The sequence below is a fragment of the Felis catus genome, chromosome B2 (genome assembly GCF_018350175.1).
Source record: "Felis catus isolate Fca126 chromosome B2, F.catus_Fca126_mat1.0, whole genome shotgun sequence".
Taxonomy (NCBI): Eukaryota; Metazoa; Chordata; class Mammalia; order Carnivora; family Felidae; genus Felis; species Felis catus.
In genome coordinates this window covers 67,504,642-67,523,394 of record NC_058372.1, presented here as the reverse complement: position 1 = coordinate 67,523,394, position 18,753 = coordinate 67,504,642, and the positions used below count along the sequence as shown (strand labels likewise).

Here is an 18,753-nt window from a genome sequence, read left to right as displayed (position 1 = left end):
TTAAAGAGACAACAGTTTTTCAATGTTAGCCTGTAGTCTTTGACTATGAAGCAAGTTAATAATACATCAATTAAAAATATATCCAATGCATTTCAGAATGCTCTGTCAGTGCCTGGACTGATCTGGTGTTCCTCGTGGATGGCTCATGGAGTGTGGGAAGAAATAATTTTAAGTACATTTTAGACTTTATTGCTGCTCTTGTGTCCGCTTTTGACATCGGAGAAGAGAAGACAAGGGTTGGAGTTGTTCAGTACAGCTCTGATACCAGGACTGAATTTAACTTAAGTCAGTACTACCAAAGGGATGAGCTTCTTGCTGCAATTAAAAAAATTCCATACAAAGGTGGCAACACAATGACAGGTATGTTTTACAAAGTTCATTATTGTTTGAAAATAAGTGGAACACCTGTTTGGGAAAGAAATTAAGCATCACACAGTTATCATAGCTTAAATAAGTTTGAAGTTAACCACATAGTTTTTGACCTTGGCAAAATTGTGTAGTAAGAAGGGAACAAATATGTTTCTTTTTCGCTTCAGGGGATGCCATTGATTACTTAATTAAAAATACTTTCACGGAATCTGCTGGAGCGAGAGTTGGCTTTCCTAAAGTGGCAATTATTATTACGGATGGCAAGTCCCAGGATGAAGTGGAAATTCCAGCAAGAGAGCTTCGGAGTATTGGGGTTGAAGTTTTCTCTTTGGGTAGGTCATGTTTGGCTGATTATTTTCACTTTAGAACTACTTCAATACTGCCTGCTTAGGAAGAGGAAAGGTTGATTCCTGAAGGAAGGATGCTATTACAAGTGTTCACTGCATTTTATAGTGTAGTGGTAAGCCAGGTTATCTTTCAGTGAAAATTCTGCTTATGTATTTCTCTCCTAGAACTCCCTCAGCCTATGCATTGTGAGGTGGTATTCATATATACATATATATATTTTTGCCAGCCCTCTGTTTTTCAAAGAACGCTGGGCCACTGATTCTAATAAAGATCCTCCTTGTATTATCATTAAGTGTTTCTTTTTTTTTTTTTTATGTGTTTCCTATATTATGTAATACTTGTGGAATTCAGAGGGTTCCAGCTCATTCAGGACTCTGGAAGAAGAAAGTATTATCTTTACAGATGGCAGGGACAAATGATGGCATGGTTGGGATGAGAGCCCACTCTGTTTCACTAACCATTCATTTTCCTCTTTGGCTGGCCACTTTATGTGAAATTATAAAATGCCTTTGTCATTTGAACAGTTGCACATTCGTTATGAAGCAAACCAATTCTGGTTTATGACTAAATAAGGATTTAAAAATGTCTTTACTTGTGAAGGACTGAGAAAGCAAAGAACTCCCCGAATTCAGCACATTTTTCTCTTCAATATATCCTTGTCCTTTTGTTTTTAAGGCATTAAAGCTGCAGATGCAAAAGAACTCAAACAAATCGCCTCCACGCCTTCATTAAACCATGTTTTCAACGTGGCCAACTTTGATGCAATTGTGGATATTCAGAATGAGATCATCTCTCAGGTGTGCTCAGGTGTTGATGAACAGCTTGGTGAATTGGTTAGTGGAGAGGAAGGTGAGTGAATTGTTCACTGTTCCCATGTGTTAGCCTTTTCCATTATTTGATGGCATTTGTAGCTTTATAGGAATTCTAAAGGTAGACATTTTTACTCAAACATATCTTCTAGTGATTCTCCAGTTGTATACTCCATGTGTATGGTTTTTCCGTAACTCAACTTCTTGATATTATTTGTATTGGTCCCCCTCCCCCAGTGGAGCATTAAATAAAAATATTTATATCATTATCAAGTTCTTAAAAAATCTTATTTGAACAAGTTTGACTTGCTCTTTTTGTCTAAGACCATTTTGTGCATGTTGAGCGTCTGCCCATCATTATGCTCTTCAGGTACTTGCTTTTATTGTCTTACACTCTGATTTAAACATTGGCAGGCTGGGAAGACATGTATCTTAGCATTTGGCAACATCAACTAATAAGAACACTGTTAAATGTTCGTGTTAAGTGGTGAAAAAAAGGGTTTTCTATCATCATTCTCTGCATGTTTTCAAAACTTTTAAGAATACATCAAAGATCAGTCAGTTTGATCCTTCCACATCTGGAAAAATTTCCCATTTTTATCAGTTATTGTTTCTAAATACATGGGAGAAGGAAAAGACATTTCAGAAGACATTTCATAAACATCCTTTTGGGCATTAGAAAGTCACAATTTCCATGATTGTTGTCCTCTTAGCCTGAGAATTGACAAGTGATTAAAGATAAGTTTAGAATAGCTACATCTTCAGTCATGTAAACTCTTTAATCTCCAAACCCCAAGTGTTTTGGCAATGTTCACTGGCCCCAATTCTATTTCAGAACCCCTTCTCATTACTTCATGGGCTCCAAATCTTCTTCGTTTTACTGCCTAATGTCTGATTCTTTTGATCTGTGCTATTACAAAATCAATCGCCTCACCCCACTTTTCCCTGATTAGCCTCTCTTTATGTAGTCTTTTCAATACTCTATTTTTTGAAATATCTGTTATTTATTTTTGGGAGAGCAAAAGACGGGGAGGGGCAGAGAGAGGAGAACAGAGGATCTGAAGAGGCTTCTGCACTGACAGGCTGACAGCAGTGAGCACCATGTGGGGCTAGAACTCACACACTTTGACCTGAGCCAAAGTCTGACGCTTAACTGTCTGAGCCACCCATGCACCTCTTAAGTACTCTATTTCTTACCTGTCGTACACTGTCCACACTGCACGTGTGAGGGTAGACCAAATTTCTGTCCTGCCACTGTTTGAACTCTGCTTGTATGATGCGTGGGGCTGTATTCCAGGTGTTCACACTGTTCTTCAGGGCCTCTCACTCTTGCTGGCTTAGCCCGTGACTTCTTTTCCCTATTCCGTCTCTGCATCACTCAAAAGTTTTGGCCAAACATCCAGATGGCACATCTGTTGCTTCTCCATGCCCCCCACTACTCACTTTTTAGACATCATTTTTATACATATGTATACATATGGAGATATGATTGCCTTTTTGAGGAGGCCACGAGTAAACTGGTGCCTGTTTTATCATCCATTTCTTGCAGGCTGAGATTAAAATAAAAATTGGAACTGTACATTCTGGGAAGTTGATTACACTGACAAATGTAAAAGTGTGAAAATTCGATGTGAAATGTCTTCAAATACTTTGTTGTCTGTTACATACATGACTGTATAAGGATAGAAATGTTTTAGATGATTGATATTTCTTTGTCGATATACATGTTGTAAAATGTGTCACTCCTGGTGGCATTATGAATAGAGTTGAACATTTTTTCTTAGCTTGAAACAGGTGGGAATAAAATTGTCTAAGATTATAAGAACTGTCATTTAAGAACTGCTGAATCCTTTATCTTTCTTTGCATATTATAAAGTATCTTTTAAAGATTACATTTTAATCTTTATAATATCATGAAAACAGAAAAAGAATTGAGCAAGTCATTGGTTGAGCAAATATTTATTGAGTGCCCACTTTGGTACCTAAGAATAAAGATGATGAGTAAAATACCAAAATTAGAATGGAAACCTTGGTCCCGGAGAAGAATTAGGCATCAGACATCTTTTTATTGATTTCTTCCAATGACTTTCTTTCCTCTTAATTTTCTCAGTTCCCTGATTAAAAATCAGGCACTGAGTCTTTTTTGGTTTGGATGTGTACAGGTGAAAGTGAAGACTTGGGATTGGGCAACTCTTCTTGATGCCTTCATGATTAATTTGACTTGGGAGGCTCAAATGTTCAAACCTATGGGTTGCATTTCACTGTTTTTAATCACTGTTCTACTTGTTACTTTTTAGTTATTGAACCTCCTTCAAATTTGATTGCCACGGAAGTGTCATCAAAATACATTAAACTAACTTGGAGTCCATCTCCTAGCCCAGTGACTGGCTATAAAGTCCTCCTTACACCAATGACCGTCGGAAGCCGACAGCACGCACTCAGTGTGGGGCCTCAGACCACCGCACTCAGTGTTCGTGACCTTTCAGCAGACACAGAATACCAGATCAGTGTTTCTGCCATGAAGGGACTGACATCCAGTGAACCCGTTTCAATAATGGAGAAGACTCAGCCCATGAAAGTTCAAGTGGGTAAGTTCATGGGTATATCATTGAGTTTGGAATAGGTGATGGTTCATTTGACAGTATGCCTTCCTGCATCGGGTTTAGTTTTAAACAAAATATTTACAATAGTTTTCTTTAAAAAATTAAAAAAATTTTTTTAATGTTTATTTATTTTTGAGAGAGACAAAGACAGAAAGAAAGTGGGTTGGGGCAGAGGGAGAAGGAGGCACAGAATTTGAAGCAGGCTCCAGTCTCTGAGCTGTCAGCACAGAGCCTGACATGGGGCTTGAACTCATGAACCATGAGATCATGACCTGGGCGGAAGTCGGATGCTCAACCGACTGAGCCACCCAGGCACCCTGCAATAGTTTTCTTTTAAATAAGCGTGCATACTGAGAAAACCAGGTATCTATATTTTAATGACTGATTTGTATTTGTTGAACTTTAATGGACTTTCTTTCTTCTTACAGAATGCTCACGTGGTGTGGATATAAAAGCCGATATTGTGTTTTTGGTTGATGGTTCTTATAGCATTGGGATTGCAAACTTTGTTAAAGTTAGAGCCTTTCTGGAAGTTCTTGTAAAAAGTTTCGAGATTTCACCAACTAGGGTACAGATAAGTCTTGTCCAGTACAGCCGGGATCCTCATACTGAGTTCACTTTGAAAAAATTCAACAAAGTTGAAGATATAATCGAAGCAATAAACACCTTCCCCTACAGAGGAGGATCTACAAACACTGGGAAAGCAATGACTTATGTCAGAGAGAAAATATTTGTGCCTAGCAAGGGTTCAAGAGGCAACGTACCAAAGGTCATGATTCTTATCACTGACGGGAAATCTTCAGATGCTTTCAGAGATCCTGCTATAAAACTAAGGAATTCCGATGTGGAAATCTTTGCAGTTGGTGTGAAGGATGCTGTTCGTTCAGAATTAGAAGCTATTGCCTCTCCTCCTGCTGAGACCCACGTGTTCACAGTGGAAGATTTTGATGCTTTTCAGAGAATATCTTTTGAACTCACACAGTCTATTTGCCTTAGAATTGAGCAAGAGTTGGCAGCTATAAAGAAAAAAGGTTAGTAGACTTTGTAGAGTCAAAGTTATCTGTTCATGAACAAAGCATTTGGTTATAAAATTGAGGATATATAATTGTGGATTGTTCTTTTCATGAGCTAGAAAAAGGAATTTTGCTGCCTTATAGAAATCTTTTGAGCTTAGTTTATTTAGCTCTGAGATACGACTTTATTTTGGGTATGGGTCATGTATTTATTGATGAAAAAGCTGTTTACCATGAGTCACGAGATATTTTCGATCCTAGATCCTTAAGCATGGCTGGTTACCAGCTTTGTCACACTTATTTGTCATATTCAGTTCAACAACCGCTAGTTGAGTGTCTACTATGTGATAGATGGTGAACCAAGTCTTTTGAATCAAAGGCGACTAGAACAGAGTCCTGGATGTTTGAATTCTTCTTACGCATTCCCTTTCCTGGGACACTTTTAGGCATTATTCCTCAAGCAGGAATTCCCTACCCTCTTTTCTTCATTTGTTCAAATTCTGTTTTTGAACATTCAGTTAAAAGTCCCATCTCTTTCATCAAGGCTTCCTTAACTGCTCTGGTGCTGAACGCTTAGTATCACTTCCGGTCATTTGGCGTTCATAGGTACTGCTCTGTTTTGTTAATAACTAACGTCACACTCTCCTTCTTTCCAATTCGATGGTTTGTTCCCTGAGAACAGCAGTGTGCCTTAAATGTTGGCTCTTCCTATGACTCAGTTTAATGAATACTCTTTTGTTAGGAAAAGTCCCTTAATTATAATCTTGAAATATCTGTCTATCACCAGAAGTTAATATCCTATTGCCGAGGATGAATGGGAAAATAGTGATGGTTCATTTTAGGTTTGTTACTGTTTAACTATTCCAGTTGTGGGCAGGACCATTCCATTACTGCTTTGTGTTTAGAAACTCAATTCAAATTCAATTTTATTTATTTATTTATTTTTATTTTTTATTTTTAAAGTTTAGTTATTTTGAGAGAGAGAGAGAGAGAGAGAGAGTGCACACGTGAGTGCAGGAGGGGCAGAGAGAGAGAAGGGGAGAGACAATCTCATGCAGGCTCCAAGCTGTCAGCACAGAGCCTGATGTGGAGCTTGATCCCATGAACTGTGACATTATGACCTGAGCTGAAATCAAGAATCGGTCACTTAAATGACTGAGCCACCCTGGTGCCCCCAAGTTCAATTTTAATTAGTCCTTTAAACAGTGTAACTTAGTATTATGAATGGTCGAGACAAATGATCAGGATCTTCTTGTAGGGCTGTAAGTGAGAGGCCCTCTCTCAATGGTCATGTGTGGCATATTTACTCAATGTATTTGTCTCAATGACTATTCTTCCGATGAATATAAGCCCTTTCGGAAAAATAATCATTAGTTCCAATTTAGCTTTATAGATTTAAAAATTTCAAACTCTGACCTTTTTTTTCTTTTTTTTTTTTAATAGCTTATGTACCTCCAAAGGATCTTAGTTTTTCTGAGGTGACTTCTTACAGTTTCAAAACGAACTGGTCTCCCGCTGGAGAAAATGTTTTTTCATACCACATCACCTACAAGGAAGCTACCGGGGATGATGAGGTCACAGTGGTGGAGCCAGCATCGAGCACCAGTGTCATTCTCAACAACTTGAAGCCAGAGACTCTGTACTTGGTCAACGTAACTGCAGAGTATGAGGATGGCTTCAGCATTCCCTTAGCTGGAGAAGAGACCACTGCGGAAGGTGAGATGGGGTTTCTGACCCTATTTTCCAAAAACTAGCAATTTATTGTAAAACCACGTTACAGTTTGAAATAATCATCTGCAACTGTAGTTTAGAATGGTGAATGTCTTTGAAAGATTCAGCCTCTATAAAGTACAGCTATTCATACACCCTTTTAGAAAGTGGAAAAAAAATTTATGTAAAAAAAACCCTAGATTTATTTTGATGAATTTGAGGTTAAGAGATACAGAGAACTATTAATAATTATGGAATTAACTCTCAAAATACTACTTTTCCAGATTTTTCTGTGCCATGTTTCAGCAGTGTTATGTTCAAATACTTATGAATTTTGTTTGCTTTATCTAGGGATGTGATGGCAAATATATTACCAAATGTTTTTTCTTTGTAAAAATTGTGGTAAAATACACATAACATAAAATTACCATTTTAACCATTTTAAATGCACATTTCGGTGGCAGTTAGTACACTCATATTATTATTACCACCATGTGTCTCTAGAACTTTTCTTTATCTTGCAAAACTGAAACTCTGTATTCATTAAAAAATAACTCTCCATTCCTCTCCCCACTGCCCCTGACAACCACCATTCTATTTTTCTGTTTCTATGAATTTGACTACTCTAGTTACCCCACAGGGGTGGAATCATACAGTATTTGACCTTTTGTGTTTGGCTTATTTCACTTAGCATAATGTCCCCAAGGTTCATTCATGTTGTAGCTTGTGTCAGAATATCCTTTCTTCTTATGGCTGGAAGAAATTCCATTGTATGTATATACCACTTTTTGATTGTCCACTCACCCATGGGTTGCTTCCACCTTTTAGCTATTGTAAATAATGCTGCTAAGAACATGGGTGTACACATTTTACCAAATGTTTCAAGCAGTGTTTGTTTAGGTATATCCTCTTCACTGGATAGAGTTGAGTACTTTCTGATACATTTCACTACATTGGATATTCAAAGGGTACCAAGGAACCTGGCCATGAGAAGACTAAGACTAGGCAATTACTCTTTAAGATAAATATCGCAAATATTAAAAGATATGTAAGTTGTTCTCTATTTTTACTAGGGATAAGCAAAAAAGCATAAACAGATACATGAGGAAATTAAGATGGTTACAAAGAAGTATTTGCTAACAGGAAAGGCACATGTTGGCATACCTTGCTGATAAAAGCTAGAGAATCTTTTTTCTCTGAAGGATTTTTCAAATAAGATTGATGTTTTCTTTCTGTGCATGGTTTAGGGAAATTTCTATATGAAATCCAGCAAATAAAATAATGGCCAAAGTTTACTTCTTTTCTTATGATTTTTTTGTGTTGAGTAACCCTGAAATCCATACTTAGATATTTCTGATTTTCTGATAATTTCTCTATAATGCCCATATTGTTGCTTGATGAGCCTGGCCCTTTTCCTTCAGCATTTTGGGATGGGGATGGGAATATGGATAAGAAGAAATTTAAATCCAGAGGGTATTTGAGTAGAGCCAACTACATTCATATACGCTCTAGTTTTTGCTCATTGGGCTCCAATGATACAATTTGGCAATACATTTCTAATTCTATTGTCTGTAGTGAAATCTGAAATTTAAACTTTCTTTAGTCAATAAGGAAGTTTCTGATTTCAGTACCTTCGTTAAGCTACTAATTATTGAGCTCCAACTTATGTGTCAGGTACTGTGATCATTGTTTTCCATGGATTATCTCATTTAACAACTTCAGTAAACCTATAAGTAGTCGTGTTTTTTCCTTCTGGGTAATCTGAAGCTCAAAATTACACATTCAGCTTCAAAACTAGTACAGTAGTTCCCCTTAATCTGTGGCTTCACTTTCCGTGGTTTCAGTTGCCCACTGTCAACCACAGTCCAGAAGCAGATGATTTTCCTTCTGGCTATTGTTAGAAGGTCAATAGTAGTCTAATGCTACATCCCAGTGCCTACGTCATTCACCTCACTTCATCTCATCATGTAGGCATTTCATCATCTCACATTATCACAGGAAGGGTGAGTACAGCACAATAAGATATTTTGAGAGAGGGAGAGACCACATTCACTTAACTTTTATTATAGTATATTGTTATAATTATTCTATTTTATTATTAGTTGTTGTTAATCTCTTAATGTGCCTGATTTATAAATTAAACTTCACTATAGGTATGCTTCTATAGGAGAAACATAGCGTATATAAGGTTCAGTACTATTTGTGGTTTCAAACATCCTCTGGGAAGTCTTAGAATGTCACCCTTGCAGATAAGTGGTGGGGGAAACTACTATATTCAAACTCATCAGTTTATCTGTCTCATTTGTTCTGGCTAATTTAGTCTTTTTCCTTGCCATGTAAAATGAATCATGGCTGTAACTCTGCCAACTGCCATTGCTTTTCTTAAGGGATACACTTCTTTTCTCCCTGAAGTGATCTACTGACGTATTGGCTGTTTAGGTAAACTTCTCATTATATGCGAGATAAATGCAGTTGTTTTGCACTGTGCTTTCACTCCAATGGATTGAAAAGACAATAACCTTTACTCCATCTTCCCTGAACGTGTGGTCCAAATGAACAATTTTCTCCTTAAATAAATAAATAATTTAAACATGTTTACTAACTATAAAGCTGAATGATGTTCTCATTTAGGCTTAATGGAAATCTATTTAAGACTGTTAGTCTATGGACATTACACACATTGCAATTTGACCTCAAGATTTAGATCCAGGTAGCATTCATTAAGTGTCTACAGTGTGTTTGGTCCAACACATGTATGGTCTAATTATTCTCCAAGTCAAAGGACTCTGCAGATAAAAAAAGTTAGCTGTGGGACTGGCTGGGTAAGACAGTTCATTCAAGTGGGTAAATATGGTAGAACTGGGTATTAGGTATTATTTTCCTATGTTTCTGAGAAAATCTAGTTAGAGGAAAAGGGTTGGCTACTTATATTTGAAGACATGAGTTATTTTTATTTTTGAATTTTATGTCAATATGTCAATACTATTTAATAGAGTACATATTTATGATTTTAAAAGTTTACTATTATATACCTCTTTATTTGATTAAAAAATTAACAGTACTTTCTTTCTGTATATTGAGTATTTATTGTTTCATCACCTAGCTAATATCTGGCTAAATGAATGCTGTAACCAGGATGTTTGATAAAATGCTGCTTTTGGATTTGTTTAGAGGAATGCTATAATTTATTGATCAAAAGCTAGTTTTGCATTTTTTTGTGTAAAATAAACTTTTAAAAAAAATATTTCAGTAAAAGGAGCGCCTCGAAACCTAAAGGTAACAGACGAAACTACAGACAGCTTCAAAATTACCTGGACTCAAGCTCCAGGGAGAGTGTTAAGGTACCGAATTATATATAAACCAGTTGCTGGCGGAGAGAGCAAAGAAGTGACCACCCCTGCCAATCAGAGGAGGATAACACTCGAGAACCTGACTCCAGACACAAAATATGAAGTAGCTGTAATTCCGGAATATTTCTCAGGACCTGGGTCTCCGCTGACTGGAAATGCAGCCACTGAAGAAGGTAGAGGAAATATGCCAACTGCGTGGTAACAACCAAACTCTTGACTGCAGGGGAAGCTGTAGGCAACTATCAGGACACTACAGGATATTACTTTATCTCGATTATCTGAGTGTTTTAGACTGTAGTCCTTTTAGACTGGAGTTACCCAAGTTTTTGACTGACTTATGACAGCATTTATTTGTGTCGCTAGAACTCAAATACTATTTATGATCTACATATTCTTTTAAAAATAGCATGATTACATATTCTGATATAAATTGAAGGATGACTAGGGATTGAAAATCAAACTGCTCTGCACCATTGAAACAGATTATATATTACTTCTTCAGGAAGATTTTAAAATAATAACCTGTTTTTTACCTAAATGGTTAGGCCTTCAGGATAGATTCTGATATTTGCTGCAAATTATCAATGTTAAATATTTGTTTTACTGAGAAAAATTAAGGCATTCATAATTTTCATTTTATTCATTTATTCATTTCATTTTATTTATTTCATTTTATTCTTTAACATTTAAAATAATAGCAATAACAACATATTCGCAACAATGAACAGCTGTTGAGGACTTGTTTGTGTCAGGTTCTGTGCAAAGAGCTTTTCATCTATTTTCTTATTTGATCCATGCATAGAGTCAATGGAATTGTTAGTATTATTATCCCTTTTTATAAGGAAGCCAAGGCTGAGAATACTAAATAATAGCTCAGAGTCATGTTGCCGATAAGCAGTGAATCTGAGTCAGACACTCGTAAGGAATATCCACCCCAGCATGGCCTGCGTCACACTTCCCTCCCAGTGTAAACAGCTAAATAGCCTGTCCTATGGAGTCCCCTTCTCTTTCCATCTGATTTCTTCCTCCTCTTTGCCCTTCAGAAAGTCACCACTTCCTTTTTTCTCTTTCTAGTTGGGGATCTAGGGCCCTTTGTGCTGGGTACTGTAAAAAGATCCAGTGGCTCTTCATCTTTCTGTTTTTCCGAGTGAAAGTGGTTAGCTGTTGTGTGCCCAGTGGAGAGTGTCATAGGATTGGTGCCTTGTGACCCTTCAGAGATGACATTGCCACTTTACTAGAAAAGTCATGAAATGCCAAACATCATAGTTGCAAAGGGATGGACAGCCCCTGAGTTTTACCCAAGGCAAGGCCTCACTTGGGCTGTTTCTTACCTTAAGACTTTTTCTAGGATAGCATTTGATCATTTATCATTTTTATCCCATCAGTGTATTTCCTGGTTATTACATTTAGAAGTTCATAGCATGATACCAATAAAATCCTTTTTATTGAGAATTTCTTGGAGGAGTTAAAGCCTACATTGTGATACTAATCAACGTATTTACAATTTGTAGGGCTTTGTTCCACTTTTAGAGAAAAATATTGCAGTTTTTAACATCAAAGAGAGTAACATGAAAGATATTAACCTATGTAAACACTGAAGAGGAATGGGATGCCTTTTGATTTGTTTCTACTGACAAATAAGGCCCAGTTTAGAAATGCTTAGGCTCTGTTGGCCAATCAAGAGTTACGATTGCTGTAATACCACTCAGGATATAAATTTGATGTGGTGCGCGTGCCGCCCACACCCCCCCCCCCCCCGCAACACGCACCCCCACACACAAAGCAACAAAATGTTTTTCAAGTCATTTTATTCAATAATGAGTTTTGATGTTGTTCTTGTTTTTTAATGAAGTTAGAGGGAACCCAAGAGACTTAAGAGTTTCTGACCCCACAACATCAACTATGAAATTGTCTTGGACTAGAGCACCGGGGAAAGTGAAACAGTATCTCATCACATACACCCCAGCGGCAGGGGGTGAGACTCAAGAGGTTACTGTGACGGGAGACACAGACAGAACTGTGCTGAGAGGATTAAACGAAGGGACACAATACGCCTTATCTGTGACAGCCTTGTATGCATCCGGGGCTGGAGATGCCCTGTTTGGTGAAGGAGCAACGCTTGAAGGTAATTACCATCATGTTTTATAGAAATTCCTGAGTTTGTTGGTGATTTGTTTAGGAAGCTGAAAATGTTTCCGCAGAACAAAATCTAGAAATGTGCTATCCTTTCTCTTAAAAGGAATTTGGATTGAAAAGTAACTATGAAACCGCCTGTGATTCAGAGACATAGAATGCAAGCAACTGTAAAAAATCACGTGTGATCAGGAAGAGGTGTACCGGGAAGCTGAGTGCATCATAAGGCCATAGAAATGTGTTCTTAATGCCATGGGTTGGTTGAGTGGAGAAGAGGTGTGTGACATTCAGGGTGGGAAAGGGCCTTGGGGAACATCTGTGGGTGAAAAGGATTTGGGTTGCCCAAGGTAATGCGACTGCTTCCATCACTCACGAGCAGACAGAAACCCTTTTCTGACTCTGAGTCTCATTTCATTCACCATGCATAAAAGCATTCAGCTTGAGAAATATGAGAATCCAGGTTTTTGCTTTGTTTGTTTTCTGAATGACCTCTAAAATTCAGCTCTGTGTTAGAAGTTTGAAGTTAATGCGGTACTTAGCAAGAACCACCAACAAGACTGGAGCTATGTCCTTGGTTCTGCAGTTAATTGCCAGAGGGCTTCATATTTCTTAGAATCTTTTGAAATATAATGGCAGCTTACATTTAACTCACCACAACTACAAAGTAAGTTGTGTAAGAGGGAGAAAATACAAATTTGGCCTAACTACAATAAGAATGTTGTGATATTAAAAAGAAATATCAGTGGATGATTACAATAATGAGTCGGTACCATAGCTGGAAGCCTAAATGGAAATCAGGCATTGATTCCTTTTTGTTATCACCATCTTTTATATGACTTACTGAAAATAGTTATAGGAAGAAAGCAAATCTGAAGTACCTTTTGTGATGTGAAGTCACAGTGACTTTAGGTAAAATATCTGTCTAATTTGATGGATCCGGGAGCTTGGAGGATTGTAGATATTATAATTAACAGGGACAAGGCCCACAACAGACAGTTTTGATTAAAACTTCAAGACTTTGTCAATAGTTAAAACAAAAACAAAGATTCTAATCAATCTTATCTCTAATGGTGACCAAGAGTTTAATTCCTGAAATCTACTTTTAAAAGAGGATTTAAATGAAAGATTAAATACCAGTGTGTACAATACTGATTACTAGAAGAGTCCTGGTTTGACTAGTTAACCATGTGACCTTGACATGTTTCCTTAACCCCTTGAGTCTTAGTTTTCCCATCTATAAGAGGGGATGATCATTGCTCAGCCTTCATCCCAGATTTATCGTGGAGATCGAATGGGAGACTCTAAGTGAAACTCTTTGTGAACTGTAAAATACTATATGTATATAAAATTCATGAGGAGAAATAATATTCACTTTAAGATTGATATCTAAAAATAAAGCTTTTGTAAGTATTTTGGAGATATTGATTAGCTACCCTAAAGTTTTGAAAATAGTAAGAACTAGAAATGGAATTTGCCTTAATTACAGAGACATAATCCAATCAGTAAAGCATGCGATCTTTCTATCTGGAGCAACGTCCAGAATTTCTGAAAAGTTTGTTTTTTTGTTTTGACCTTTTGAAGTTCTCTTTCTCATGTACTTCCCATGGGCTTTCAACATAGGTTGTTTATAGGATTTTTTAAGGATAAACTTTTGAGCTTCTGTTTTTTTACAGAATAATTGTAGGTTATTGATGTTTGTGAAAATTTCTCATAAGGAATATCTTGGAAATGATTTAATAGTTTTACTTCTTATACCTTTTAACCTTCTGATATTTTTCTGCATTTTCTTACTTTAAAACAAACCATATTCATACTCAGTCCAAATCTCTTAAAGCTAAAAATTAGGGCATTTTTGTTAATAATATATTAATCTTTAGAAAACAAAATACACGTTTTAATTTAATAGCAAACATATTCTATTAAGCTGTGATTTTTCTAAGCCAAGTGTATAGCTAAATTGTTTATAATTTTATAGTTTTGTACAAGTAGTATAGAAAATCTACCAACTTCTATGCATGTGCCCCCTCTCCCCCCCCCCCCCCCCCCCAAACACACATATTTGATCAGAAATTACCTCTAAGGGAGATACATGAGTAGTAAAATAGATCTTAGAAATTACTGTTTTCAATTTCCTGAGAAGGAGGGAAGTGAGATGATTAACTATAGTTAATTGATAATTGAATTGTAATAATACTTTTTTCCCATTTATACCAAAACTCTTTACTACATGAAGGATTATATAAAATGCTGCCAGCCTGATTTTATTAACATATTTATCCCATTGCATTATGTGTGGTAAACTTGACAAATATGTGAAAGCATAGTTGTGACTAAATTAAAATAGTAGATTTTTGCCCCTGGTTATTCCATTTCATTTTATTGTATTAACTTAGCCAAATCCACATACCATATACAGGAATAGGATATGATGGTAAATGCAGGGAGTGGAAAGCCAGAAACAGAGCCAGGCAACTGCTTTTGAGGGCCGCTGTTTTTCTAATCTGTTTTTCTCTTGGGAGAGAAGGTGGTAAGAGCAGACCTTGAAGGAATGTTTCTTCCATCCAGAGGCATGGTCCAGCCGGCAAGAGCATTCTGTAGGTTGAAATTTTATGGATTGTCTGAAGTGCATTCTATTCAATTCAAAAAATATTAAAAAAAAATATTTAGTATGGTCTACAACCATCCCTAACTTGAATCCATTTCCTAGTTTGTTGAAATGTAGCCAATGATCAGAAAATTCCCCTGTCCCTGGAAGAGAGATTTATTAGCATTGGCATTGGGGAAGTTCATGGTTTGCTCTAGGACTGTATGAAATAGAATCACAAAGGCAGTGTTTATTACTATTTCAGATCCAAACTTCAGAGGAATCTGAGCACAAACTCTTGGGTTTGATTTACATGATTCCCCCCCCCCCCCCCCCCGCGTTGTTGTTGTTAAAGTAGATTTAATGTAATTACTAAAGCACTGTTGTAATGTAAAAGTACTTTAGGTCCTGATGGAACTTTTAATTGTCACTGTTAGTATTTACAGAAAGGAAAACCTGTTCATAGAAACCCTGAAATGAATAATGGCCATTTTTAATGCAAAGATTGACCACAAATGAATGAAAATTTCAGTTTGGGAATAATATGGTTCGTTTTGTTTCTGAGTGTTGTTTTTTGGCTATGGAAAAGATGACTGTTCAACATTTCCTTTGTTGCAGTTGCTATAGCAACCTGCCAACTTCCTAGACATGAAGAACTTCCTGTACATCAAACCAAGCTAACTCAGCTGACATTTTGTTACAATGAGGTTTTTAGCACATCATAGGGATTCCTCTGCATGATGTTGAGTAGCGTGGGGCCTCTCCAAGACAGACTAAATAAGGTCTCTATGTTTCCCTAGATTTATTGCTATCTCATAATTTGAAAAATTATATGTTCTGAGTATAACAACGCTGAGGTTTCCTGGGAACTTTAGCACAATTACCAAGCAGCAATTCATATTTCCTTTCCTGCACGTTAATGGCTCATCAGAGAAATATTTAAATCATGTTGGAGACATAACAGTTATGGAAGAAATCTCAGGCTTTGAGGTTGAAGGGTGACTTGTTAAGCGGTTTTTGAGAACTACATACTGCTTAACGTACTTGTTAGCTTATCAATAGTGAACTTTGTCCTTTGGAGTGGTGGATCTAATTCATTGGCTGTAAATCAAGTATGTTTCCACATAAACGCGGAAGCAGGTTTTCTGTATTCTGCTGTGGAAAGTTGGATGACTTTTGAATTGAGCTTTAACGGAAAAGACAAATTGATTTAGAAGAGGATTTACATTACATTTTCAATTTAATTTCTATTTTTGAAAGTGATATGTGAAACTCAATGAAAGCTGACTGGAACAATTTATACAGTTTCATTTCATTATGATTAATTTTTCAGTTATCATCATTGGCTAATTTGCGTTATAATTATATTTGAATTGGATGATGATTTGCTTTTCAGAAAGCAAATGGAAAAGGGCTAAGGAAACGTAGGAAAGTTACTTAAATGAGGCATTAGTTCTTTGGCTTCATATGTGGAAAAAGCAGAAATCGACCCCTTGTGGATGTTCAGATCATGAGAAATGCACCTGTCTAAATTACTTCCCACAACGGTAGCTCAGAGATGCATGTGAGCAGGCATGAGAAAAATGACTTTTGAGTATATCTAAATATGTTTGATAATCAGAGAAGAGATATTGAGTATCAGAATCTCAAAAACTGATAAATTTTGTGTGTTTAAATTTATGACAGAAAAGCATGTTATTTCTTATAAATATACTGTTACTGTACTGGGGAGGATAAGGTAGCTGGGAAAACTATTGAGAAGGATGAAGATAAAGGCATGCCATCATTATAGAAGAGGACTTGTTTGAAACGATTGCCAGAAATTCTATTACCAGAAATAAAAGTAATATTCAAAGCATAGGCATATACCCCAGAACAGCAGAAAACAGGTACCATGAAATTAAATATTATTGAGAACAATATTGCTTATGTGAAATCCTGAACAAACTAAAACATCATAAAACAAACATTTATAAGTCTTGAGGCAGAGCGAAAAGAGGGACTCGAGGAGGTAGGAAGCCTTTGCTAAAGTGGAAGTGGGTCCAGGTTCTGGGAAGCATAGTGACAAAGGGGCAAAAAGACTTGGCATTGGTTCCTGTTCACTGGACCGTTTCTATAGCTTCCCCTTTTAAGAAACAGTAATCTCTCCTGCCGAAAGGCTACACGCTGGTCTTCTAACATCTTTCCTTTCTTATTCCTCTTCCTTTCCTTTTCCTTCCCAGGTTTTCTAAAAAGAGACTCCAAACCCAATCTAACCAAACCAAGCCAAATGCTCTTTCTGTAGTTATTGATGTCTGAAGTTCCTCAGGTCAAGGACAAAATGGGCAATTCGTATTTTAAACCAAAGCAAATGCCTAGCTAAGTAACACTTCAGTTGAACCTCATTCACAAGAAAATGTGATCAACTCTTGAATAAGAAGCATGGGTTGAGAGCCACTTCCTTTTGAAACAGGATGAAGGGGAGGAGAGAGCAGTGAACATCACACGTGTGTTATGGGGGAGAAAGGACGTGATGAGAAGATCCAACACACTTCTCAGTTCTCTGAGGGTCAGCCATGAGATAGAGAGAAAGAGACAGAGGGTGAGCGGGGGAGGGGCAGAGAGAGAGGGAGACGCAGAATCTGAAGCAGGCTCTGGGCTCTGAGCTGTCAGCACAGAGCCTGACACAGGGCTTGAACCCGTGGACTGTGAGATCATTACCTGGGCCAAAGTTGAACACTTTACCAATTGAGCCACCCAGGCACCCCATACCTGTCTTTATTTTGAAGGAACCTTATTTTAGAGTGAAAGCAAGTGTGAGGGTTTCTTCCTGCACTGACCAAGCACATCTAACACATAATGGCCTTAGAGAGGAGCATAAGGAAAAAGAAAGAAATGAGAAAAGAATAAAGAATTGTAGGGGAATGAGAATAATAGAGATTTAAAAGATTTTTTAGGAAGCATCAGTGCTTAGGCATATCTCCACATATTTCAATTTAATTCATTTGGGCATGGCCTACTCTTTGGCACCCCAGGTGATTCTATGTATCTTATCAAGTCCAGTCCATTTATTTTTTCCCAGGGCCCCAGGGGGCGACATAGTCTGCTGGTGGCTTGCTCAGCTGGTTCCACACCAGGTCTTAAGACCAGCTTGGCCACTTGATAGTCTGCCAATTGTATCACAGGATACAATTCAATTGCTTCATTTTTTTTTTTTTTTTGTAAACCAATATTTGTCCAAGCTAAGATTCCATTTAAATAATATTTTTAAAGGGTTATAGGTCTGATAAAATTTACTTGTCATAAGGACATCATATTCTCAAAATTCTTGGGTGTAATGCAGCAGCTAGAATACTCAACCCTCCCGCTTTTTTGGGAGAAAAAAAAAGTTTACCAATGTGTTTGACAAGAGCATAAGCTTAATATTTAAGAATATTCTTATCACACCGACTGAAGCCTGTTGAAGCAGTTTGTCTTGTCAGTCTTGGCTTCTGGATTGAGGTGCCTTTCTTCCTCTTTGGATTTCATTTTCTTTGTTACTAATAAGGAATGTTGCAATGCCACTGCCTGTATATAATGCCTTTGGGTGTCGCTGGCAGATAATATAATTTTTTGAGGATTGTTTTCTGTAATTGAGAATTTACTCAGTGCTCATTGGATTTAGTGTTGTCATGTCATTATAACTTAAGAATGTTTTTTAGGGGCGCCTGGGTGGCTCAGTCGGTTAAGCGTCCGACTTCGGCTCAGGTCATGATCTCGCGGTCCGTGAGTTCGAGCCCCGCGTCGGGCTCTGTGCTGACAGCTCAGAGCCTGGAGCCTGTTTCAGATTCTGTGTCTCCCTCTCTCTCTGACCCT

The 18,753-nt window shown here is 37.2% G+C and overlaps 1 protein-coding gene across 1 annotated transcript in view; it reads left to right on the top strand.

Moving 5' to 3' along the window:
* Window positions 1-18,753, top strand: part of COL12A1 (collagen type XII alpha 1 chain) — a 116,222-nt gene that overhangs the window by 15,255 nt on the left and 82,214 nt on the right. The window contains 8 exon segments of the mRNA XM_019830870.2: window positions 97-360; window positions 537-701; window positions 1,393-1,566; window positions 3,824-4,114; window positions 4,558-5,160; window positions 6,586-6,858; window positions 10,103-10,375; window positions 12,055-12,327. Of these exon segments, the coding sequence (XP_019686429.2) occupies window positions 97-360; window positions 537-701; window positions 1,393-1,566; window positions 3,824-4,114; window positions 4,558-5,160; window positions 6,586-6,858; window positions 10,103-10,375; window positions 12,055-12,327 (2,316 nt within the window).